Source organism: Vicugna pacos, chromosome 21 (assembly GCF_048564905.1).
Source record: "Vicugna pacos chromosome 21, VicPac4, whole genome shotgun sequence".
Classification (NCBI taxonomy): domain Eukaryota; kingdom Metazoa; phylum Chordata; class Mammalia; order Artiodactyla; family Camelidae; genus Vicugna; species Vicugna pacos.
The window spans coordinates 7,786,337-7,812,631 of NC_133007.1; the positions used below are offsets into that span (position 1 = coordinate 7,786,337).

Consider the following 26,295-nt stretch of genomic DNA (forward strand, 5'->3'; position numbering starts at 1 on the left):
CAAGGAAAGAGCCCACTAACCTGGTGATGACAGCAGCCCTGGCAGAAGTAGGCAGCTGTGACCCTGGTGGCACAAAAAGCAACAATGAAGGCACAGAGCCACACCTCTTACAGAGAAGGTGGAGGCTGGAAAGTGCCACCCTCAAATATAACCAGAGGCAGCTCAGGTAAGGGAAACCAAAAACTTGCATGATGGTACCACCTGCCAGAAAATGAAATAAAGGAATTTTAACTCCTAACCTGTCATTTAAAATCAAATCTACCAGCAGAGAAATAATTCATCATCAAACAACATGAAGAACCACAGTAACACCACAAAAAAGAAAATGACAATTCTCCAGAAACCAAATGAAGTCACAGAATATTGTGATTCAACTGATGAAGAATTCAAAACAGCTGTCAAGAAGAAACTCAATGAACTAAAAGAAAAAGGCAGTTTATTGAGCTCAGAAATGAAATTAATGAACAGAAGGAATACTTTAGCAAAGAGATTAAAACTCTAAAAAAGAACAAAACAGAAATTCGGAACTAAAGAACTCCATAAATGAGATAAAGAATGCGGTAGAAAGCATTGGGAATAAAGTGATCACACTGAAGAGAGAATTAGTGATCCTGAAGACAGAAATCTAGAAGTGATACAAGTAGAAGAGACAAGAGAAATAAGGTATTCAAAAACTGAGGAAATCCTACAAGAGCCATCCAGCTCTTTTAGTGCATGCAACATTAGAATAATAGTATCCCAGAAGAAGAAGAGAAGGAGAAGAGAGCAGAGAGATTACTTAGAGAAATAATACAAACCTGGGGAAAGAACTGGATATAGAAGCCTGTGAAGCTAAGAGAATACCTGGTTACCTCTACGCAAAGACATTCTCCAAGACATAATATTAAAACTGTCTACAGTCAATGGCAGTATTTTAAAGACAGCTAGGGAAAAAAGGAACCTACACAGGAACTCCATTACGCTATCAAAATCCCAAGGATGTTTTTCACAAAAATAGAACAAAAAATCCTAAAATTCATATGGGATCACAAAAGATCCTGAATAGCCAAATCAATCTTGAGTAAAAAGAACAAAGCTAAAGGGAGGCATCACACTCCCTAATTTCAAACTATACTACAAATCTACAGTAATCGAAACACCTTAGTCCTGGCAGAAAAGCAAACACATAGATCAATGGAACAGAAATGAGAGCCAGAAAGCAAGCCACACACATACGGACAACTAACTTACAACAAAGGAGCAAAGAACATACAATGGAGAAAGGATGGTCTCCTCAGTACATAGTGTTGGGAAGACTAGATAGACACAGGCGGAAAAATGAAACTAGACCACTATCTCACACCATACACAAAAATTAACTTGAAATGGACTAAAGACTTGAATGTGAGGCCTAAAACCATTAAAATCCTAGAAGAAAAATAGGCAGTATGACCTATGACATCAGCCTTAGCAATCTCTCTCTATATGTCTCTTCAGGCAATGGGAAAAAAATCAGAAATAAACAAATAGAACTATATCAAACTAAAAAGCTTTTGCACAGCAAAGGAAGCCATCAATAAAATGAAAAGACAATCTATCAAATGAGAGAAGAGATTTGCAAATGATATATTTGATAAGGGGTTAATATCCAAAACATACAAAAACAACAAAAACAAACAATCTTGTTAAAAAATGCACAAAGGAACGAATAGACATTTTTCCAATGAAGACATACATATGGCCAACAGGAACATGAAAAGGTGTTCAACATCACTAACAGGAAATGCACAACAAAACCATGATAAGATAGCACCTCACACCTGTCAGAATGGCTATTACCAATAAGGCAAGAAATAATAAGTATTGGTGAGGGTGTGGAGAAAATGGAACCCTCATATGCAGTGTTGGTGGGGATGTACACTGATGAAGCCACTGTGGAAGAAGTGTCCTGTTGTGTTGAGACACCTTTGTTAACTTGTGGACGCTTTACTGAATGCAGATTGAAGGGGAGAGACAATGGTAGTTTCTTCTCCTCTACCATGTTTCTGAAGTCTAAAACCATTTTCTTCAGTTCTAGTATGTTTATATGTGGATTTATTCTTGTTTATCCTACTTTGTGGTTCTTTGCACTTCTTTTTTATCCGTGCTTTGCTACGTTTCATTAAATTTGGAGATTCCTCAAAAAAAAAATTAAGAATAGAACTGCCAAATGATCCAGCTATCCCTCTTCCAGGCATTTATTCAAAGAATATGAAAACACTCATCTGAAAAGGTATCTGCACTCCCATGTTTTGTGGCATTATTTACAATAGCCAAGATATGGAAACAACCCAAGTGCCCATCAACAGAGGAATGAATAAATAAGATGTGTGTATACAATGGAATACTGCTCAGCTATAAGACAAAGATGATGTCTTGCCATTTGTAACAACATGGATGGACCTCAAGCATTTTCTGCTAAGTAAAGTAAGTCAGACGGAGAAAAACAAATGCCGTATGATTTGACTTACGTGAAATATAAAAAACTAACAGACAAAAATAAAATAATGAACAAACCAAACAAAAACAAATACATAGGTATGGAGAACAGACTAGTGGTTACCAGAGGAGAAGGGGTGGGGAATTGGGAAAAAGGGGTCAAGTGTATGGTTACAGATGGAAAATAAATTTGAGGTAGTGAGTACATGGTAGGGTGTACAGTAGAAACACAATGTTCAATATATGAAACTTATCTAATGTTATAAATCAATAGTAATTTTGTTTCCTAAAGAGTAAATATACAAGTTTCAATTTCATTAGCAGACCGTTTTAACATAGTCCTGAAAAGGTTAAAAGCATACTATCCTCTGAAAAAAATACCCTGGATTACTGAAGAGATCTTTCTTCTATACAGACAGCAAACATCTATAAAATAACGATCTGTCCCACTTAAAAAATAAAAAGCTAAAGAACACAAGCGACAAATACAGAATCTTAAAAACAGCTACAGACAAAAAGGACATTGTCTTCAAAGGAACATGCATTAGAGGGACATCTGACTTAAATAAGATAACGGAAATCAGAAGCCAGTGTAATGATACATTTTGTGTGCTGAAGACATTAACTACCAATCTAGAATTCTATACCGACTGAATATGTTTTTCAAGAGTAAGTGCAAAGTATTTTCAGGTGAACATAACTAAGTTTGCCATCAGGAAACATGAAATTCTGAACACATAGTTCAGGCTCCCACAGGGACCTCTCCTCTATGTGGCCCACTGTTGTCTATGGCAGCATAATCTAATAAACTCATTTTCTATTTTCAAAAAAAAAAAAAGATACAGTTCAAAGAGAAAGAAAATGTTCCCAGAGGATTTGAGCAGCAAGAATCCAGAGATAAGAAACTGAGAAATCATTTGCAAAAATTTTCTCCCATTCCGTAGGTTGCCTTTTTGTTTTCCTTATGGTTTCCTTTGCTGTGCAGAAGCTTGTAAGTTTCATTAGGTCCCATTGTTTATTCTTGCTTTTATTTCTTCTAGGAGAAAATTTTTGAGATGTATGTCAGATAACATTTTGCCTATGTTTTCCTCTAGGAGGTTTATTGTATCTTGTCTTATGTTAAGTCTTTGATCCATTTTGAGTTGATTTTTGTGTATGGTGTAAGGGAGTGTTCTAGCTTCATTGTTTCACATGCTGTTGTACAGTTTTCCCAACACCATTTGCTGAAGAGACTGTCTTTATTCCATTGTATATTCTTGCCTCCTTGGTCTAAGATTAGTTGACCAAAAGTTTGTGGGTTCATTTCTGGGCTCTCTATTCTGTTCCATTGGTCTATATGTCTGTTTTTGTACCGATACCATGCTGTTTTGATGACTGTAGCCCTACAGTATTGTCTGAAGTCTGGGAGAGTTATTCCTCCAGCCTCTTTCTTTCTCTTCAGTAATGGTTTGGCAATTCTAGGTCTTTGATGGTTCCATATAAATTTTATTATGATTTGTCCTAGTTCTGTGAAATATGTCCTGGGTAATTTGATAGGGACTGCATCAAATCAAAGGCTTGATCTCCAGAATATATAAGCAGCTCATACAACTCAATAAGAAAAAATAAACAACCCAATCCAAAAATGGGCAGAAGACCTAAACAAGCAATTCTCCAAGGAAGACATACAAATGATCAATAGACACATGAAAAAATGTTCAGTATCACTAATTATGAGAGAAATGCAAATCAAAACTACAATGAGGTATCACCTCACACCAGTCAGAATGGCCGTCATTCAAAAATCTACAAATGACAAATGCTGGAGAGGCTGTGGAGAAAGAGGAACCCTCCTACACTGCTGGTGGGAATGCAGTTTGGTGCAGCCACTATGGAAAACAGCGTGGAGATTCCTCAAAAGACTAGGAATAGACTTACCGTATGACCCAGGAATCCCACTCCTGGGCTTATATCCAGAAGGAACCCTACTTCAAGATGACACCTGCACCCCAATGTTCATAGCAGCACTATTTACAATAGCCAAAACATGGAAACAGCCTAAATGTCCATCAACAGGTGACTGGATAAAGAAGATGTGGTACATTTATACAATGGAATACTATTCAGCCATAACAATGGAATACTATTCAGCCATAAAAACCGACAACATAACACCATTTGCAGCAACATGGTTGCTCCTGGAGAATGTCATTGTAAGTGAAGTAAGCCAGAAAGAGAAAGAAAAATACCATATGAGATCGCTCATATGCGGAATCTAAAAAACAAAAACAAAAACAACAACAACAAAAAAACAAAGTGTAAATACAAAACAGAAACAGACTCATAGACACAGGATACAAACTTGTGGTTGCCAAGGGGGCGGAAGGTGGGAAGGGATAGACTAGATTTCAAAATTGTACAATAGATAAACAAGATTATACTGTATAGCACAGGGAAATATACACAAAATCTTATGGTAGCTCACAGAGAAAAAAATGTGACAATGAATATATATATGTTTATGTATAACTGAAAAATTGTGCTGAACACTGGAATTTGACACAACGTTGTAAAATGACTATAAATCAATAAAAAATGTTAAAAAAAAGAAACTGAGAAATATGTAACTAAATCTAAACGGATATTATTCTTATCTAATGCAGTTATTTTCTTGAGGGGTTAAAAACAGTTACATTAATGACAAAACAAAAATAGATCAGAAGAGGACACTAAAGAAGTTGGTGTTCTAATGTCCTTGCATTGCTACATATACATGTTGCATTTCCTAATCACTGAAATAACATAGTGGAATGATTTAAAAATTTCTTCAAAATAAGGCATGTAAGGTAAGAAAAAGAAAGAGTAAGTAAGCCAGTGATTTTCCACTAGGGCCACTGGGTTCTCTCCAGTGCTTACAAAGTTTGGTTGTCATCTAAGGATGTGAGCAGACTGCATCCGAACACTGATTTTGGAATGCACTCATTCTGTGGCTCCCTCCTTTTAAGATTACCCCCTAAGTAATCTGTTCCATCAGTCCCAAACAATTTCCCCTAACTCTTCAAGTCAGCAAGCCTACAGACTGGGGAGTGACCTCAGAAAAGAAGTGGAAAAACTCTTGATCTTTTCTACTGCAGTTTGACTTCCAAGGGTAGACCTCTGTTTTTCTGCCTGCTGTGGACTTTGTATATGAGTTATTAGTCCCACCGTGCCACTCTGTTGCTACTTGGCCATTACCAAATGCATTCACTATTTCTGAAACCAGAAAAAAAAAACAGAAATAAAGTGAGATACATTCATTGGTTAAAGAAGTTTAGTGAGCACCTACAGGCACTGGAGGTACAGTGGTAAACAAGACAGACGATATTCCTAGTCTTAGGAATTTTCAATGTTGTATGTGAACAAATAATTAATACTCTTATGAAGTGTTAAGAAGATAACATAGTGTTATGAAGATAAAACAAAGTGACAATGAAGGACTGAAGAGGAAGGGTGCACTTTAAATTGGCTAGTCACGGAAGTCCTTCTTGGGGAAATAACAGTTGGGCTTAAATCTGAATGACAAGAAGGAGCCAACTATGAGGATCCCTTGAATAAGCTATTTCAGTGATCAGGACAGGCAAAAACCCTAAGGCCAGAAGCAGTTTAGGAAGGGACTAAGAAAATAAAGACAACCAAAGACATATAAATGGCCAAAAGGCACATGAAAATGCTCAACATCACTAATTATCAGAGAAATGCAAATCAAAACTACAATGAGGTATCACCACACACCAGTCAGAAAGACCATCATTCAAAAGTCCACTAACGATAAATGCTGGAGAGGCTGTGGAAAAAGGGAACTCTCCTACACTGCTGGTGGGAATGTAGTTTGGTGCAGCCACTATGGAAAACTGTATGGAGATTGCTCCAAAAAGTAAAAATAGAGTTACTATACGATCTAGCAATCCCACTCCTGGGTATACATCCAGAAGGCAATCTAATTCGAAAAGATACATGCACCCCAATGTCCATAGCAGCACTTTATACAGTAGCCAAGACATGGAAACATCCTAAATGTCCACTGACAAAGGACTGGATAAAGAAGATGTGGTATATTTATACAATGGAATAGTGCTCAGCCCTTACAAAGAATAAAATAATGCCATTTGCAGTAACATGGATGAACCCAGAGATCATCATTCTAAGTGAAGTAAGCGAGAAAGAGAAAGAAAACTACCGTGTATCACTCATATGTAGAATCTAAAAAAAAGGAAAAGAGAGGACACTAATGAACTCATCTACAAAACAGAAACAGGCTTGCAGACATAGTAAACAATCTTATGGCCACCAGGGAAAAGGGAGTGGGAAGGGATAGATCTGGGAGTTTGAGATTTGCAAATGTTAGCCACTATATAAAAAAATAGATTCTAAAAAACCCAAATTTCTTCTGTATAGCACAGTGAACTATATTCACTACCTTATAATAACCTTTAATGAAAAAGAATATGAAAAGGAATATATGTATGTATATGCATGACTGGGACATTGTGCTGTACACCAGAAACTGACACATTATAATTGACTGTACTTTAATTTAAAAAAGAAAAGAAAAGAATAAAAAATGGAAGCCATTTGGCCGACATGAAAGTCATGGATATGGGCTATGAGTGAGTCACAAATTTAGCCCTGAGCTTCCAGATGGAAACCATACTTGGCATATATTATTTATAATACTCAAAAATAAGAGGCAGACTGAACCAGTCTAGCAATATAGGGACAGTTAAATAGGCTATAATGCATATTTACCTAATAGATTACTATGAAATCTATTTAAATTGAAAACTATCACATATAAATGTATTTATGCTATAATACTGAGTGGAAAATTGGAATGTAAAACAATATGATTACTATCTTATGTAATCCTGAAAACACTACAAAACCCTTATCCCCAATATCCAATAAACTAAACTGAAAGAAACTCAGCAAATTCCTAAACTGAATGCACCTGATTGGTAGAATCACAGATTGCTTTTTCTTCTTCTTTCCTCTTTATTTTGTTGTTCAGATTTTTAAAATGTAAAGGAATAACCCATGAATATGTAAGCAACTGATGAGTTATTTAGGTTAAACAGACAAATATGATATAATAAATGTGTATGGCATGTATACTTAAGAGTTCAAAGGGAAAAAAACATAAAATTAGGTACATCATTTTAACTACATAGACAAATGTATCTATATGGGTGAAAATGCCTCCTGCTCACCCCACTCCATCATCTCCCACAATGATGTCACTGGGTAACTCTTTACAAGACACATATCTGATTCCCATGAACACCCTTTAGATGTACCCTAGCATTTACAGGACAGCCTCCAGATTCCTGAACATGGGTAAGGGTCTCCCCTTAATTTTCTATCTATTTCTCTGACATCATTTGCCATGCACCAATTCCAGCTCATTTTCTACTACGTAGCCAAACAGAATCACTTAAAATTCCTCAAATTTCAGATATTTCATGCTACGCTCCCTTTGACTGGAATGTCCTTCTCTTGTCGGTCCAGTTATAGTGCTAATTTTCCTTCAAAGTGTCGTGCAAACACCACCTCTGTTACGGGATCTTCTCTGATTACCCAGAACAGAGATGAGCACTCCTCCTTCTGCACCTTGATCATACGCTGTAAAATTCTTTAGCAAATACAACACAGTACAATTATTTTTCTCTACAGGCCTATCTTCCATACTATCTACAATGACTTCTTTGAGGGCTCATTCCATGTTTTATTTTTCTATCCTGAGAACCTACAATTGTTCTTGGCATCAAATGTTTAAATGGAAAACAAGCAAACATACCTCCACTGGTCTCACCCAAGCCAAAGAACAAGGGATAGCCTGAGCTGGAAGCTTTGTGTAGCAGCACCTGCAACAGATGATCATATATATAAATATCTAATCATACTTTAAAACTGCACTTTATGGAATCTCTTATCCATTTCTTGATTTAAGCTTTTCACACCATTTCAGATCATTTTAGTCATGCATTTGAAAATTAATGTCTTACACTTTATAGCAATCAGAGAAATGAAACTGTAGAACATAATCATCTTTGAAAACCATGCAATTAAAATACAGACAGGAACAGCCCAACCTTTATGCCTACAAACGCACCTCTCAGCATGAGCCAAAGAATTACTGTCTTAATAAGAGACTGAAATTTATTCTCATGGTCCATTCAGATTCACAGCCATGTGAAAGAAGACCAAGAGATTATAATCCAGCTATGAAACTAAATGATCATTTGCCAGCCCTGCACTAAGAAGGAAGAGGGGTGGAAAGCAGGTAGGATGGAGGGAGGGAAGCAGGAGAAAAGGAAGAGAGACCCTAACCCCGCAGGGCTTCAGCGGTCCTCATTAAACTCACTGACTCACTTGAGGAACCTCAGGGAGGACGTCCGAACAGTTCCAATATTTCCGAAGTCTGGGTAGAACACTTCAACCTCCTGCTTCCCAAGAACTCGATGGATAACAACCCGATACCACCACTTATCCTCAGAAATCCTTACACAGCAGAGATGCCCCGGCTGGATAAAATGCTCGGGCATGGTGTATCGATCAGAGACCAGCTGATTCGAATAGCAGCGCCTGTGGAAATCATCACACAGAGAAACCCGCAGAGGGTGGAAGATCAAAGACCACTTTTACTGACGTATCGTCAAAAGCAGGACAGTCTTGGCACAAAGCAAGGGGGGGAAAATCCTCTCTTTTTCTGATCTGGTAGTGCTTATTATGAATACCAATTAATTTTTTTATCCAAATCCCTTCCCTTTATCAACAAACTTCTTCAAATACAAACTTACTAAGAGATGATTATGTAACATTATGCCAGGTGTTCTTGGGTGGGAGATGAGTATACAATGTGGTTAACTTAGGAAAAAACATGGAATGCTTTTGGAGAGATGTAAAATAGTCTTACATGTGATATCAATGTAAAAATCAGATATTGTTATTCATGAATAATCTAAAGCGACTGAAAATGTAAACATTTTATACGATGTTTACTAACAAAGGACATCAGGTTTCAGTAGAGAAAAGGTAATTTAGAGCAGCAGTTCTCCAAGGGAAGTTCACAAACCCTGGGACCCTGATACCCTTTTAAAAAGTTCATTAAGATCAAAGCTATTTTAACATTTTAGTATTAAAATGAAAACAGTGATTTTTTTTCCCCTTTTCACTGTGTTAACATTTGCATTGATGGTGTAGAAGGAAGTGTGTGTAAAACTCCAGGTGCCTCTGCTAAATCAAGGCAGTGGCATCAAACTGTATTAGTAACCACTTATATGTCACTGCCACACATTCACATTAAATAAAAAAAGAAAGAAAAGAGGCCAATTTCATTTAAGAATGTCCTTGATAAAGCAACAATTAAGTTTATTAAATCTCAACCACTGAGTGACTATCTTTTCAATATTCTCTAACAGAAATGGAAGTACAAGTAAAATGTTTCTGAAGTCATCTTAAGGAAAAGCACTTGTGCATTTCAGTTGTGAACTGAACTAGCTGTGTTTCTTTGTGGAGCATTATTTTTACTCAGAAGGTGAACGAGAGACCCTATTTTCATGGAACATCATTTTTGCTTGAAAGGTCCACTCACAAACTATGTTTATTCAGACCTGGGTATCTGACACATACTTTCTCAAAAATGAAGTGAGCCTGTCACTTCAAGGAAAACACTGACAGTACTTACCGTCAATGATAAAATTCAACAGCTTTCAAACGAAAATTAGGATTTTGGAAATGCTGAATCCACCACCATGAGCTTGGCAGTCTCCTAACACTTAACACTCTTCTGACGAGATCAGTGATGATATTAATAAATGTGATTGTTTAATACGCATCGTGTGAGGAAACCTGTCAACATTTGGAAGATCTATATAGCTCAGTGAACCAGTATTTTCCAAAAGACTAATGCACGATGTTTCAAAACCACAGAGAGTAGTAAAATTCAGGGCCAGTTTCACATTGAGTCTATACTTAAAAGGTCCCTATGCTTACTTTAATGCTCTGTTACTGCTGTCTTGAAATTCTTAATAATTTTTAAGCAAAGAGTCTTGCATTTGAATTTTGCACTGAAGCCTGTGATTACATAGCCAGTCCTGGATCCATTCAAGGTGCAAAGGCAGAAAACGGATTTTAATATAGTAGAATTTGAAAAGTTCAGATTCCACACTGCAACTAACTTTAAGAAACTATCCGCCGTCAAGTTTTGGTATACTATCAAAGAGAATTCACGGTTTTCTGAAAAGGCTATCAAAATACTCCTTTTCCCAACCATGTATCTGTGTGAGGTCAGATGTTTTCATATACTTCCACCAAAACAATGTATCTCAAGAAATTAAAAACAGAAGCAGATACTGAAATCCTACTTTCTTCTTTATTAAGCGAGATATTAAAGAGATTTGCAAAAATGTAAAACAATGCATTCTTCCAATTTCCACAAAACAGTTATTTTTCACAAAAAATACGTTATTTATATTCAGATCAATGAATTTATCATTTCTAAACAATATTTTTTAAATTCTGATGTTTTAATTTCTGTATGATAATGTTGATAAACAAAAGCTCTCTTCGGTCCTTAATTTTTAAGAGCCCTGAGGCCAAAATGTTTGAGAACTGATGACTCAGAATGAGATACATGAAAAATGCACTGAAAACAACAGACTCCTACCGCATTTCGATCATCATGTCTTCAAGTAACTCTGATGAATCCCGGCTATAGATCCGGATGTAGAATTGACTGGGAGAGATGATGTACTCCACAAAGACCCCCACCAGGGTACTGGTGTCCAGTGGCGGCAGCCTGCATAACTTCCTGTCCCGTACAGCATCTGGTGGGAAATCAGGATCTGCCATTGCCAAGCTGAGCTGTGATTTGTTCATTACTTCTTGCTGCAAGTTTAAAAAAAAAAAAAGATCTAAGAAACCACTATAAATCTTTGGGTGACATTTCAAACTCTATGAAAACGTTTATTAAAGTATATTTCATGAGTCACCTTTATCAGAATCACCTGGTAATTATAAAAAAAGAAAATTCTTAGGCTTTAGCCCAGACTCACTGATTGAGAATACCTGGAAGCAAGGCCTGCAATTACGCCTTTAAAAAATTCCCTGGGTGACCCTTACCTACATTAAGATATGAAAAGTACCGTGTTATGATATTAGGCAAAGTTAAAAGCATGTCACACAACTGCCTGATGCAAAATTGAAAACACGGTACTTCAAATGCTTAGGCTGACCCAAGACAGTTTCTTCCTATCCAGCCCTACCAACAAAGGCAACTTTAAGGAATGGATTAAACTTCAGACTAGTGTTCCAACCAAAAACAGGGTTTTTCAAACACTCTTATTCTAAAATACATTATTTTCCTTTAGGCCTTTCTGTTGCCCTCTAGAATACAGCAGGGTCTCCACGCACAATGTTTTCCTTCCATGAAAAAGTCCAGGTGTAAAGGGCAGAAGAATAAGCAATTCATTCCTGAATAAATGAAGGAGGACATAACTAATAGGAGATGAAAATACAAAACGGGAGACACATGTATGGAGGTATAATGAGGGAGAAAAACAAAATGAAAGTGTGTCACAAGGTGCCGAGGCCAGGTGCCGGGCCAGCTGCAGCAGCGCTGGGGCCTGCAGCACAACAGCGCTCCCCCAGGCTGCCCGCCGGAGCTCTCGAGGGTCTTCAAGCCTACTGAGGACCAGCGACGTTGCCACGAGACAGCTGCCACACCTGCAAAGCCACGTGAAAACCCTGACATACAGCCCAGGGAGAGCTAGTCATGTAAACGGCCAGAAACCAGAAGTGCTGCCTAAGGTGACTTCAGACCAAAGCTCTGGTCTCTTCTAAGAAATCAAACATCCAGAAATAAGACTTTTCTCAAACAGGATTCTGGTTTAAAGAAACATTCACTCGTTACTTTCCATAACGCTAACCCTCCGAAGTGCACCACGTTTTCAGAACCCACTCACCAGCTGCAAAGGCTTCACCACCAGGTTAGGCTTCCTGCAGATCTTCTGCTCGGGCTCTTTATGGCTTTTTGAAAGGCAGCCCCATGTAGTCTCCCTGATACCAGCAGTAGACAGTGAACTTCTAGGGGGACTGGACACACCAGCTTTGGCTTCTGTTTTCTCATCTGATTGAACTAAACATGAATTTCTGGCCGATGAAATAGCTCCATCTGAAATGACAACAGAGGAGCTTTTGTGTAGCTATTAACATACTCCGTGAACTGCTACTGCGCATATTCTACGTGCCAGGCACTGGGCAGGTAATGCCACACGAGAGACACGAACCTGTCTCTGCAGACCTTTCGGCACAGAGAGACAGAAGGCAAGTTCCAGATGGGAACAAACCTTACCTTATTTATGTTGGGAGGGAGAGGATAAGTCTAATAAGGTTTTTTAAACTTTGGTGAAAGGTTTTATTTTTCAACATCCTGATTTCAATTTATTTCCTGTTCCACTTTAGCTGTGAACAGGCACTGTTGCTTAATGTATAATATATGTAACTTCTTAATATTCCATAATACTATGACTTAATTTTTAGGGAATTCCCAAGTAAATCACATATTTTGTTCAAATTTACATGTGTATGAGGATTAAAAGAGGCTGACACATTAAAGAAGACCCCAGATAGACAGAAAACCATGGTGGTTGCTAAAGAAGTAAACTAGTAACTATTCAAAGATGTAGGAACAAAAAGATTTAGCCCTATATTTTTTATAATGATAAAAATGGATACTCTCTACATGTCCATCAATAGAAGACTGGTTAAATGAATTATAATACATTACATAGAAGAATTATATGTAGTTTAAAAGGAAGAAATAAATGTATATATGCTGATATGAAAGTATATCTCTATGAAGTATAAAAAGCAAGGACTTATATACTATTTATACAATACTGTTTTGTGGAAGAAAATTATACATACAAGTAAATAATTACAGAGAGGTGGTCTAGGAAAAAAACCCTGCTAAAACTATTACTACTAGTTACCACTTCTGCATTGTTGGAATTGTTTAAACAAGCAAATATTGCTTTTAGAATCCCTTTTAAAGTGTAGCTACGCTCACACTTACATTTTAAAAAGCCTGGAAGGCTATATAAAAATCCTAATGGCATTTTTGGTGGGAGGAAAATGATGAGAAATATTCACTTTCAACTTTTTACTCATCTGAGCTATTTGAATTTTTTAGAATGAAAGTTATTTTAATAATCAGAAAAATCAACAAAGATACATTTATATTTTGTTTAAAAAAAACAACCTGTCCACTATAACCAAGACATTATCATTAAGGAAATTGAGGAAAGAGTGTGTGGGACCTCCTGGTATTCATTCTTAACAACTACAAGTGTATCTACAACAATCTCAATAAAAATTTCAAAAGAAAAAAAAAAACTAAGTCAAACATATCAAACAAAAATCAAGTGCCCTAAATGCAATGTGACATCCTGGAATATATCCAGAAACAGAAAAAGAACAAAACTGGTAAAATTGGAATAACATCTGGAGTTTAGTTAATAGCAACATACCAATGTTAATTTCTTAGTTTTGATAAAAATATCATGACAACGTAGGATGTTGGTATTAGGAGAAACTGGATGAAGGGCATATGGGAATTTGTACTATCTTTGCAATTTTTCTAAAAACCTAAAATTATCCCAAAATAAAACATTTATTTAAAAAATATACACCCACTGGGTCCCAATGTACACCCATTTATTCTGAACCTCCATGTATTTCTAAAAATCTCCATGTATTCCTAAACCAGAGTTAAGAACCACTGAACTATGCAGTGCTTCCCCACTTAGAACATCATTTCAGAAAATCTTGCTTTTTAGAATTATCCAAAAATCTGGACAATGAAGAAAGTGAACAAAAAACTCAGATGGTCTTTATTAATAATACAGGTTAGCCTTATTACAACACACATCACCAGAAAGGAGGTCATTATACACAAAACATTTTAAAGGCTAATGTGTGATCTGTTCAGTTGATGTAGTTACAATAAAGACTAGTACATAATCAATGCTTTCTTTTTCCCTGTCCTTACAAAGACAATTAAAAATTAGGTTTGCATCAAAACTGGAAAAGGGCAGAAAAAAGAGAACAACAACAAAAAATTAGGCTTGCATCACACTGTAATTCAACTCACCAGGTGGTAGAGGCTTCACGTCAGCATCAAACACCAGCAAGTCTTGTTCTCCTTCCCTGAACTCAACACGGAGAATGTCACTAAGAGCTCCAACAAGCTCTGTCACATTTAAGAAGCCCAGTTTTTTGGGTGAAAGTTGCTCTTTAAAAGTTACCTGTCACCAAAAGTGAAAAAAAAACAAACCAGGAATATAATATATACGGATGCCCATAGACAATGCTTTAATTTGTATTTAGCCAAACTGTATTTGTCAGGGTGAATGAACTAAGGCATTACAGTAAACGCTTGCTTCCAAACAAGTATAATACAAACCAAGATACTATAATCCCTCACCATAAACTTCCAGGCCAACGTCAAGTTCCTTTTAGAGCGTACGTCAAATTGAAGTGAGTATCAGGGGACATTTTTACCTGTCATTTTTCAAAATGTCTGATTATAAAGCGAAAGTCTTCAAAAAAAAAAGGGGGGGCAGACAAAATACAAAAATCATAATAAAACTGTTGATACTTCTCTCTTTTTCAGAGAAAGAGCATTCACTTCCACTTTTCACATGCAATAAAATAATACTGTTTTTAAATGTTTCCTTAAAATTTTACTATTTCACCCTGGAAGTTGAGATAAACAGGCAGGTGTCTGTGTATTTCCTACAGTATACTGTTTGATTTTCTTGCCTTGGAAAAGAGCTATACCAAATACAGATACAAGAAAATATATGTAAATATAAAATAACCAACTACATGGTCTGTCTTGGTGAATGCTTCATGTGTACTTGAATAAAATGTGTTTTCTGCAGTTGTTGGGTACAGTGTTCAATAAAAGTCAAACTGATCAAGGTGGTAGAAAGTGTGATTCGAATTTTCTATGACCTTATTTATTTCTTTGACTATTGTATCAATTGCCATAAGGAGAAAATCCCTGTAATTGTGGAACTAACTCATAATTAATTGTTAATTTTTAGATCATTTATCTTAAAGCATTATTAGGTGAATACACATTTGACTATTGTGTATTCTTGAAGAATTAACCCTTTACCCTTATGAAATGTCCCTCTATCTCTGATAATACACTTTGCCTTAAAGTCTGCTTTACCTGACATTCTTTCAGTCAGTCACTTCAGTTCTTTCATGCTTACTGAATATATGGTACATCTTTTTTACCTTTTACTTTCAACCAATCTGCGTCTTTTTACCAATAGCATGTTTCTTACAGACAGCACTTAGTCGCATCTTGCTTTTCATTCCATCTCATCATTTCATCAATTGTAATATATACTCTATTACATTTATGAAATTATTAATGTAATTGGACTTATAGCTACCATTTCTGCTATTTCATTTCTGCTGATTCCATCTGTATTTTGTTTCTCTCAAACTCCGTTCCTTTGTTGTCTTTCAAGCAAGACAGCTGAACAGTAAACTATGTCTTCTTTTGAGTTTATTGAGTATTTTAAACAACTCCATTTTAATTTATCTGTTGGCTTTACGACTTTAACTCTGCATTATTTGTTTTTCTACACATCCTTACCTTTTCAGTCTAGCTGTACTACATCACATGCAAGACAGTTTTATGCAATCTACAGTTCCATGTTCTGCCCCTCCACTCACCATGCTATGGCTTCTACAGGTATTACACCTACAGGTTACAAACCCAATTATACAGTGCTATAATTTTTGCTATAAATAATCATATATTTAACTGATAAAAGTCTTTTATAAATACCCACACATTTACCATTTCCTGTGCTCTTCAATCTTTCCTGTAGATTCAAGTGCAACCTGGCATCTTTTCCTTCTGCCTACAGAGCATTCTTTAGAGTTTCTTACAGTGCAGGGCTGTTTACAATTAATTATCCATTTATGATAATCTCAAAATGTCTTTATTTTACCTTCATTCTTGAAAGATTCTATCACTGGAAATAAACAATTGGGCAAAGAGTGTTCTGGGGGTTTTCAAGTACTCTAAAGATGTCATTCCACTGTCTTCTAGCCTTTATTGTTTCTAATGAAAGGTCAGCCATCATTTGTAAGATGGTTCCCCTCTATGGCAATGTATCACTTTTCCTTAGTTGCTTTCAGGATTTTCTAATTATTTTTGATTTTCTGCAGTTTGACCACAATGTGCCTGTGAAGGTTTTCTTTGTATGCATTTGTGGGGTTTTCTGGGCTTCTTAAATCAGTAAACTCTTTCACAAAGTTTCAGAAATTTTCAGCCATTATTTTTTCAAACTTTTTTTCTGCTTTCATTATCTCGCCTTACCATCTTTCTCTCCTCACGGTTACGCATATGTTAGGCTACTTGGAATTGTCCCACAGGTCTCTCAGATTCTGCTCCTTTAAAAAACTTTCACTTACTTTCTCTCTCTGTTCCTCAGATTGGATCATTTCCACCGACCTGTCCTGGGTTCACTGATGCCTTCTCCTGCTGTTTCCAATTTGTTGTTAAGATACTGCAGTGAATTTACTTCAGATATTTTATTTACAGCTCCTGAAAATTGCTTGGTTTTATAGTTTCTTCTTCTCCATTGAGGTTCCTTATCTGTTCATTCACTATGAACATATATTGCTTTATATCCTTTTTAATGTGGTTTTAAGAATTCCTTTAAAACCCTTTTTGCTAACTTCAACATTTGCATCATCTTAGGATCAGTTTCCATTGATTACTTTTTTTCTTCACCAAGGGCCACATTTTCTTGTTTCTTGTCTATCCAGTAATTCTGGTTTGTATCCTGGACATCCTAATAGGTAAGTTGTAGGGATTCTGGAAACTTCTATGCTCCTTCTAAGATTACTGCTTTTTGCTTAGTTTTAGAAGAGAGTTAACCCGACTAACCTTAAACTCAAACTCTGACTTCCTGTGGTGGGCAACAGCTGAAATGGCTTCAGTTCTTTTAAAGCCTCACTAAGCTGCTGTTAGCAGTTCAACAGTCAGTCAGATCTGGGCAGAACTTACGTGCTCTCTCTCTATATATACTTCTCTCCACTCTTAAGATTTCTCCCCTCATTTTTCAGCAGCTTGCATAGCTCCAAATTCTACCCTCTGGTTCCTTAAGCCAGTAAAACTTCTAATTTCTAGCCAAATCTCCAGTTCCAAACACTGTACAGGGCTTGCCCCTGGGCCAAAATTCAGGCAAATAAAAAAGGTGCCATTCACTCCTCCAGGTGCTGGCTCCTTTCCAGCTTCTGCTTGCTTTTGGACAATTCTAATACCTTCACAGAGTGATTCTATATATTTTGTCCAGAATTTACAATAGTTATCTGTACGACTGTTCCCATACAGACTACTCAGATGTAATACTATCTTAATTTATTTGCATTCCTGAGTTTCTAAGTAGATTTCAAATACCTTAGCAACAGAGCCTTTCATGCCTGGATCCCCAGTGCCTCCTTTCTCTCCTTTTGATTTTCAAAATATTCCTCATTTTTATCTACTGATTTTCTCAGGACATTAGAGGCTGTATTTTTGGCCTTGTAATCTTTGTAGTTTTGTCTTTGCTTCTGAAATGATTTTTTTATTTATAATTCTTCCCTGAGAACTGTTTACTTTATGTCCAAATTCATGTAATTGAGGCTTATGTTGTTATTTCATGTTTTGTGTAACTCTCTTAACATGCATTTTTGAAAAAGCAGGTTTCAGTTTTGATCTGTTTAGGGACATGTATTTCTGACATGCTTTCATTGCCTGATTCCGCTCCTTATTACTTTCTCCTTTTTCTCAAAACAATGAAGAGATTTGACCCTGATCCTCCTCTAATGCACCTTTTACGTGAAACTCATCTTCCTGGCTTGCAGGATGTCATCCTGGGCTGCTTTCTGCTTCACAGAGCCCCTCCTGTTGTTTTCACAGATTGCTTAAAAACATGGTAGCTTGATTTTGACATTTCCTGGCTCTTTCCCCTTAATCCCCTTAATCCCACTTACACCTGGACCCCTCTTTTTCTATTGTCTGTATCCCGCTCAATGTCTCTTCAGTGTCTGGTCCTGTCAAGGAGGGAGCTCTGGCTGGTCTGTTTCAAGGGTTCACAGGGGCTGTGGTGCTCCACCCCTCTCAAGTCTTACCATCGGACGTGCTCTGCTGTTTGACAGGTCAAAATATTATCCAGTTTCAGCTGCTGTTTTCAAAATGGCTTGCCGTACATTCTAGTGACTATGTGCAGGCTATGTTGTAGCTCTTCTGTCCTCAGGTCCATGAGACATTGGTTTCCTTGCTTCCCTCTGTTTTCTCCTAGCACAGACACTGATATCATGAGGCTGACTGCCCTCCAACAATAATTCATGGGAGACACATCACCCAATTTTGTTGTAAATATGGTCTGGGGATTTTTGGTCTTGTTATCAAGTTTCTCTGGCTGTCGTTGTAAAATTTCAGGAAGATCCACAAACTATGTTGCTGCTGCTGCACGATCTCCCCTTCAGTTAGCAACTTGGTAAGGGATCTTGAAAGAATGGCAGACTGTTGACCACATGTTTCAAGGGGACAGATCATACAGGTAGTTTTCATATCATGTTGGATAAAGGGTTAGTGTGTTTCTACAAGTTAGAATAGACATTAAACTAAATCTATACTAATTATATATTTCTAATAATAATGCTGAAATTCTGCCTAAAATCTGTTTACTACAAAGGGCAAAGAGCTTCCCTGTAACATTAAAAGTTTTGTTTTAATTTCTTCAAGAGTGATTTGTAACCTTAAAATCATGAATTTCTATTATAGGAAGCTACTTTTGCTAAAATGTTTGTGGTAAAAAACTATTCACTTTGAGTTGTGGATCTGGCATAGGACGTTTATTTTTACCCTTGAATTTTGTGATGATTAAGTCATATTCTATACCTTTATTACTCTATTTTAATTTTTTTCTATAATTTCTTTATTAAGTGAGTGACTTGACCCACCAATCCAAAAACCATCAAGACCTTTTGTTTTAGCTTTGTCTCATGGGCCTACTTGAAATAAACTCTGTGGCTCTAAAAGAGTCATTTCTTTAAAACAATGTGAATTATGTATCTTAACCATTATGCTGTATTAGCATCTCACATTATCTGCATCTATATGTGTGAATATATGATAATGTTCCTGGCACAGCAGTTAAGAGTTAGGATACTGAAGCCAGACTGCCAGGGTTTCAAATCCTGGCTCCACCCACTACTGACTACCTGACCCTTAAGCAGGTTACTTCTCTGTGCCTCAGGCTGTTGTGAAAACAAGTGAACTACTATATGAAAGGCATTCAGAACAGAGCCCGGCACACGGGTAACATATGTACAGGACTTACTTACCTTTTCTAAAAACTGTGTATGTGGCAGTATCTGAATTACCATTCTGCAATGTGACTTTTCTCACTGAGCATGATGGTTCCAAAAACAATCCATGTTGCATGGATGAACTAAATCCAGTGCGTTTATTTTATCTAATACACATTATTCCATTGTATAAATGTCAGTCTCACTTTACTTATCCTTTCTCCTACTGATAGCCAATTTAATTTGTTCCCACTTTTTTACCATGCTTCAGTGTGCACAAGTCTTAAGCATGTCTTCATGAGCACATGTGTTAGAGGAGTTTCTCTAAAGGGCATGTGCAGAAGCAGGACTCCTGAATCATGAGAGGTGTAGATTTTCAAGAAAACCGATACTGCCAAAATGCTCTCCAAAGGGGTTTTGTCCCACAAGAAATGTATGAGGTATTCTGTTTCTCCACATCCCCACTGACACTTGGTATTATCAGACATTAAAAATAAATTAACTTTTATTCCAACAATATAACAATATCCTTCTTATGCCTAATCAAGCATTTATTAAGAACCATATTCTCAACTATTTTAGTAAAGAAGAGGACACCAAAATGCAAAACAAGAGACTTAAGTTCAAGAGCATGGACTTGGAGGATCCAAGGAATAGCAGAAAAGTTTCTATCAATCATGAAAAGCATAAGTAAGCCATAAAAAAACGATGAAAGAGAAAACACTCACCTCAAACTCTCCAAGCAGTTTAGAAATAAGCAAACCTTCCGGAAACTTGGATACAACCTAATAAATAGAAAATGAAACACAATATAAAGACACCACTGGAATGCTGGGTAACAAAATACCAAAATAAGACAGTATAAACTTAAACATAACAAAGACAAAAGTAATGTTACTGAATGAATGAATTAAAGTCACAGTTTCTGTTTTTTAAAAGTTCCCAGTTTTAAAAAAGGCAGTGACTGTCAACATTTCCAGAGTTAAGAAATTGTTCTTGCATAATACTGCAATGCCACAACTCCCTAGAAATTCCTATAGTTCTTTAGCTCAGCTAACATATTTAGCTTTAGGTCATGTGAAATAATCTACAGCATAATTTCCAGCATTTTAAATGGAAGAAAATAAATGCAATGGATACTATAGAAAATGTTGCAAAATATAGTTAAGCAAAGAGAAAATATCCATAGATAGTAGCCAATGCTGTTTGTATGTATATAAAAATACCTTTTTTTAACATAAAAATAATGTCATGATTTCTCCAACCAGTTTTTTAATAACATATCATAGATCTCTTTCTGTATCAGTAAACATGGATCAACATGTTTACTAGATATATAGAGTTTTCAAATATTCAATATAATTAAATGTATTTAGTTGATATCTATGGCTGTTTCCTATTTTTCATTATCACAAATAATCCAACAATTATCCTCATACCTGCACCTTGCACACTTGCACAAATATTTTTAGGATAAATTTCTAGAAGTGGACTTACTCTATCCCAATAAGGTATAAAAAGCTTGCAGTTTTTCTAGATATTATACATTTTATTAAAAATACTTCAAGCTTCAGGAAAACATGAAGTTAAAATTATTCCAAAATCCTATGACTCAGAGACAGTTGCTGCTGCATCTCAGAAAACATCCTTTCAGAAACCTCTTTACATACACACATACTCGCATTATTCACAATTTTACATGAAAGAACAAAACTAAACATGCTATTCTATAAAACCTGTTTTTACAAGTCCAACATGTCAAGGAGATACTTCCACAGAAGTTAACTGAGTTATACATAAATTTCCTTACAAGCCACATGATATTCCCTAGTTTGGGTGGATAATTTAACCAGTCCTTTATCAATGAATGCTTAGTCTTTCTCTAATATTTTGTAATCATAAAAATGTCATATTGAACATCCTTAAGTAAATAATTGTTGGACAATTAGTCAAACATCTAAACAAACAAACAAACAAACAAAAAACAGGACCTGAATGCACCAAGGTTTTTGCATTTCTCTCAATAAAACCACAAGAGCTAAAATGGAATACTATAAGGCAGTAAGAGTTGTAAGGACACTGATCATTCAAATCAGTATTAACAGCTCCCAGTAGAATTTTAAGTGTACACACCCTGTGGCCCAACACAAAATAGCTGAAGAGCTTTCACAAATTAATAAGGAGAAATAACAAATTAGGCCAAAGACATCAACAGGCAATTGACGTGAGAAACATAAATGGCTACTAAGCATATGAAAAGATGCTAAATGTAAAAGTCAAGATGTACAGGTTAAAACATGACTAAGGGTGACATTTCACTGTCAGTGGGAGTGTAAACCTGTTCAAACTTTTTAGAGGGCAATTCAGTAATATCTATCAAAACGTAAAATATTCAATACCTTTGGCAACTCTACTACTAGATAAATGTTCAAGGGCATTAACTAGCATTTTTTAACAGCCAAGGGTAGAAATAACCCAAACATTAATCAATAACAGATCTCATATGCGAAATCTGGTGTATCCACATAATGGATACCATGCACTGTTCAGAGTAATACGTGACATACATATATATAAAGCTGGTGTTGGAAAGACCTTGAACTGTTAACAATGATTTTTGGGGCTGAGGGGAAGAAAAAAAGAAAAGACAGAATTTATGGAGGAACTTATATTTTCGAAATAATTTAGAGAACATTAAAAATGTTTCAGAGTATGCGATTTTTTTTCTGATCTTAAAAGATTAGCCAATGCATTTGCAGTATATTTGAAAAGGTCAGGTATAAATATGAAACTTAAATACTTGTAGGCAAGTTAAACTTAACCACCAATGATATCTAAATGTGTAATCAATTATTCGTATCCATTTCCCAGAAACAGAAAATACTTACAAATTTTATCTTATGTTTTAGTTCTGGATCAATAGTCCCTCCAGGTCCAATTTGTGCAATAACTGATTTGAAGGTGTTTTCCAACTACGAAAAAGAGTAGGAGGAAGTTCAAATTACAGTCAAAAAAGAAGTCAAGAATAACTCTAAAGAGTATTTAAAGGAAACATCTATCAAAGGAAGTGGAATTCACCCAAATGGACAGAATACTGTTCTGAAGAGGGACTGTTGCAGCAACATGGACAGACTTGGAGTGCATTCCGCTAAGTGAAGTAAGTCAAAGACAAATACTGTATGGCATCACTTATATGTGGAATCTAAAACATACAACGAACTAGTAAATATAACAGGAAATGAAACAGACTCACAGATAAAGCAAACAAACTAGTGGCTACCAGTCGGGAGAGAAAAGGAGGGGAGGGGTAATGCAGGGGTAGTGGATTAGAGGTACAAACTATTAGGTATAAAATAAGCCACAAGGATATACTGCACAATATGGGGAATACAGCCAATATTTTAATAATTACTGCAAATGGAGCATAACCTTTAAAGACTGTGACTCACTGTACTGTATACCTGCAACTTACATACTATTGTACATCAACTATACTTCAACAGGCACTGTAACATTTTATACCATATAAAACACATTCAGAGTAGATGGAATCTTTATAAAACTAAACACTGAAATCTTCCAGGATAATTAACATTCTCTATAACAATTAGATTTTTAGAATCTTCAATTATTGAATCCCATACTCTTACCCAGAAAAGATTTTTGTTACTGATTTTCTTCTGTTTATAAAATTATTCAGTTCTTATTGAACACTCAGTGAAAGCCCAGTGCAGTGAGGAGATGGGGTGGTGGAAGGTCCCTGGGAGGCAGGGTGAGCGCGAGCCAGGGTGCTGATGGGGCATCTGGCCCTCAGGGCGGGAAGGAGGGCTCTCCCGTTGTAAAGGAAATGAAGCAGCAAAGACCCGGAAGGGATACAGAAAGGCTCTGTGAATGTGGAGTCAGCAGGTGGAGGGAGTGACCGTCTGACGGCTTTGGTATTCTCTGTGCGTTCAGAGGCAAGGCTCACTCCTGAGAAGAGCAGGAAGAGGAAGGGAGTTCAGACTTTCTCAGCTTAGAAAGTGGAAAAACTAAGGTTGAGGAAATAATGGATGATTATCTAAACTTAACAGGTAGGGAGTAAAGACAGGAGAGGCCTGAGTTAAGATAGCAGGGGTCTGAGGATTTTCGTAGAGAGAAGCCAATGGCATAGAGAGGTCCCAATAAGGTAAAAAGACGATGCATGGGAATGATTGGGGGAAAAAAAGCTGGAAGCACAGCAGGTTATGAGCAGAGGACATGGAGCACATCCAGACACCAAGGTCCAGTGAAGAGCCACGGAGTGGAGACCCAAAGGAGAATGAAGCCTGGAGGTAATTTCCTGAAGCTCTCCCAGTGAACAAGAAGAGAAGCTGAAGACAACTGATTTTTCACCTCCTAACAGGCTCCCACCATTTGAACAATCAATACAACAACTTATTAAATTATCACTGTGCTACATGTTTCAAAACACACAAAAAGGGCCACCTTTGACAGTGTCATTCCTCTCTAGCCACTTATAATTAAGTAGGGAAATGAGATAAATGCACAGACAGCTACAATCTAAGGTAGACCCTAAGCACCGTTAAAGAGGCACAGAAGTGTAGAAGGATGCGTCACATGAGGTTACACAGCAGGCTTCCTTTCACGAGGGCCTTGAAGGATGGGGAGACTACTGCAGAGAAAAGGCAGTGAAGTTAGAAGGAACATGATGAACAAAGGAAAAAGGAAAAAGCAGTTTACCTGAAGGTGTTAGAGAAGTAGTGGAAGAGAAAACCAAAGAAGGTCGACTGAAGTCCTAACACAGGAATTTCTTAAATGCCAAACTAAAGAGTTGTTCTTGGTTAGAGAGATAAAAACTGATATTAGAGATTTGAGGGCAAGGGAAGATTACATTTTCAGAATTTAACCTGGCAGCAGAAATTAGTTTGGAAGGGCAGATGACCAGTTAGGAGATCATCGCAATTCTCAGGGCAAGAGTTTTAACCAGGGTGCCAGGAAAGTAAGAACAGAAAGGGAGGTGAGGGGGAGGAGGTTACAGCTCTTAAGTGCTTAGCATGCATGAGGTCCCAGTTTCAATCCCCAGTGCCTCCTCTGAAATTAAATAAACCTAATAACCCCTCCGCCACTAAACTAAAATAATTAAATAATACAATAATAAATAAATAAAATACTTAAAAAATTTTTAATAGAAAGAGGAGATAATACAAAGGTGGAATTGACAAAAATTAGGGAAGAATGTAACAGAGCAGAACGAACTGATGATCCTACAGGGATGAGTAATGAGACCAAGGAAACTGCCTCAAAGACCTCAAATTTTATGCAGAAAGCTAAAGGACCTTGGAATAGTGAAGCAGATTTTTGTTCAGTTGTTTGTTTTTAATCAATTCCAAGAGTCTGGGAGGTAAGTGGCAGGACTGGCGGTTACAAACATGAGTTGTCTCTATGGAGCATGGCTTGCGACATGGTCAGCAAACTGTGCCCTGTGGGTCCAATCTGGCCCACCATCTGTCTTTGCACAGGCCACGAGCTAAGAATGGCTTCAACATTTTTAAATGGTTGAGGAAAAAAATAAGAACAAATTTTTAATGACACATGAAAATCATATGAAATCCAAATGTCAGTATCCATAAATAAATTTTATTGGAACATGACCACACTCACTCATTAACATGTTGTCCAAGGTTGCTTTAGCACTATGAGGGCTGAGCTGGGTAGTTACAACACAGACCATTTGGCCCTCAAAGCCTCAAATACTTACTATGTGGCCCTTTAGAGAAAATATTTACCAAGCCTGGGTTAAGACGTCATAGTGATGGGCTCTTAGCTAGGAACAGAATGCTTCTTAAGAAGATAAGGAAAAAAAAAACATTTTTTGCCTCAAGCTAGATGACTAAATTAAGCTGACTTTAAACTGAACAGGGTGAGGGAGATTTTTTAAAGTCCAAGTAATCTTGAGAATATCTGTAAGCAGAGGGTAGAAGTTATAATGTGGGGGGGGGGATTAAGAGTGGGAGGCAGTGACTAACATGAGCAAAGTAATCAAGAGGGGACCTTGATTTCAACAATGCTTCAGTCGCAGGTGCCTACATACCAAACACAAAGAATGGGTAATAAATCAAGGGAACAAAAGATTATAATATAGAGGCATAAATAAAGATGGAAAGTAACAACAGCAACAAAAATAAATATTTACGCTATATTCACACAGGAGCCTACAGGACCAGAGAAGAGATTTGAATCAAAAAGATTCATGATTCTTTGAATCAAAAAGAAAAATGGAGAAAGACAAGAATAAGCAATTGATAAAAATAAACACTAACTAGCCAATAAAAGCATAAAGTTCAACCTCTAATAAACAAACATTAATACTCAGATATAGTTATTTGCCTGTCAAATTAGAAAATTATTTTTACAATAATGCCCACTTATTCATTCAACAAATATGTACTGAAC

General features: G+C 36.6%; 1 protein-coding gene across 7 annotated transcripts in view; it reads right to left on the reverse strand.

Annotated features, from left to right (window-relative positions):
- Window positions 1-26,295, reverse strand: part of TDRD5 (tudor domain containing 5) — an 84,115-nt gene that overhangs the window by 43,675 nt on the left and 14,145 nt on the right. For all 7 annotated transcript variants that reach the window (XM_072946027.1, XM_072946026.1, XM_072946025.1 and 4 more), the window contains exons 5-11: window positions 22,752-22,835; window positions 20,592-20,648; window positions 14,627-14,780; window positions 12,438-12,646; window positions 11,141-11,361; window positions 8,845-9,057; window positions 8,270-8,336 (exon numbers count right to left, since the gene is read on the reverse strand). In XM_072946027.1, the coding sequence (XP_072802128.1) occupies window positions 8,270-8,336; window positions 8,845-9,057; window positions 11,141-11,361; window positions 12,438-12,646; window positions 14,627-14,780; window positions 20,592-20,648; window positions 22,752-22,835 (1,005 nt within the window). The remainder of the gene's footprint in view (window positions 1-8,269; window positions 8,337-8,844; window positions 9,058-11,140; window positions 11,362-12,437; window positions 12,647-14,626; window positions 14,781-20,591; window positions 20,649-22,751; window positions 22,836-26,295) is intronic.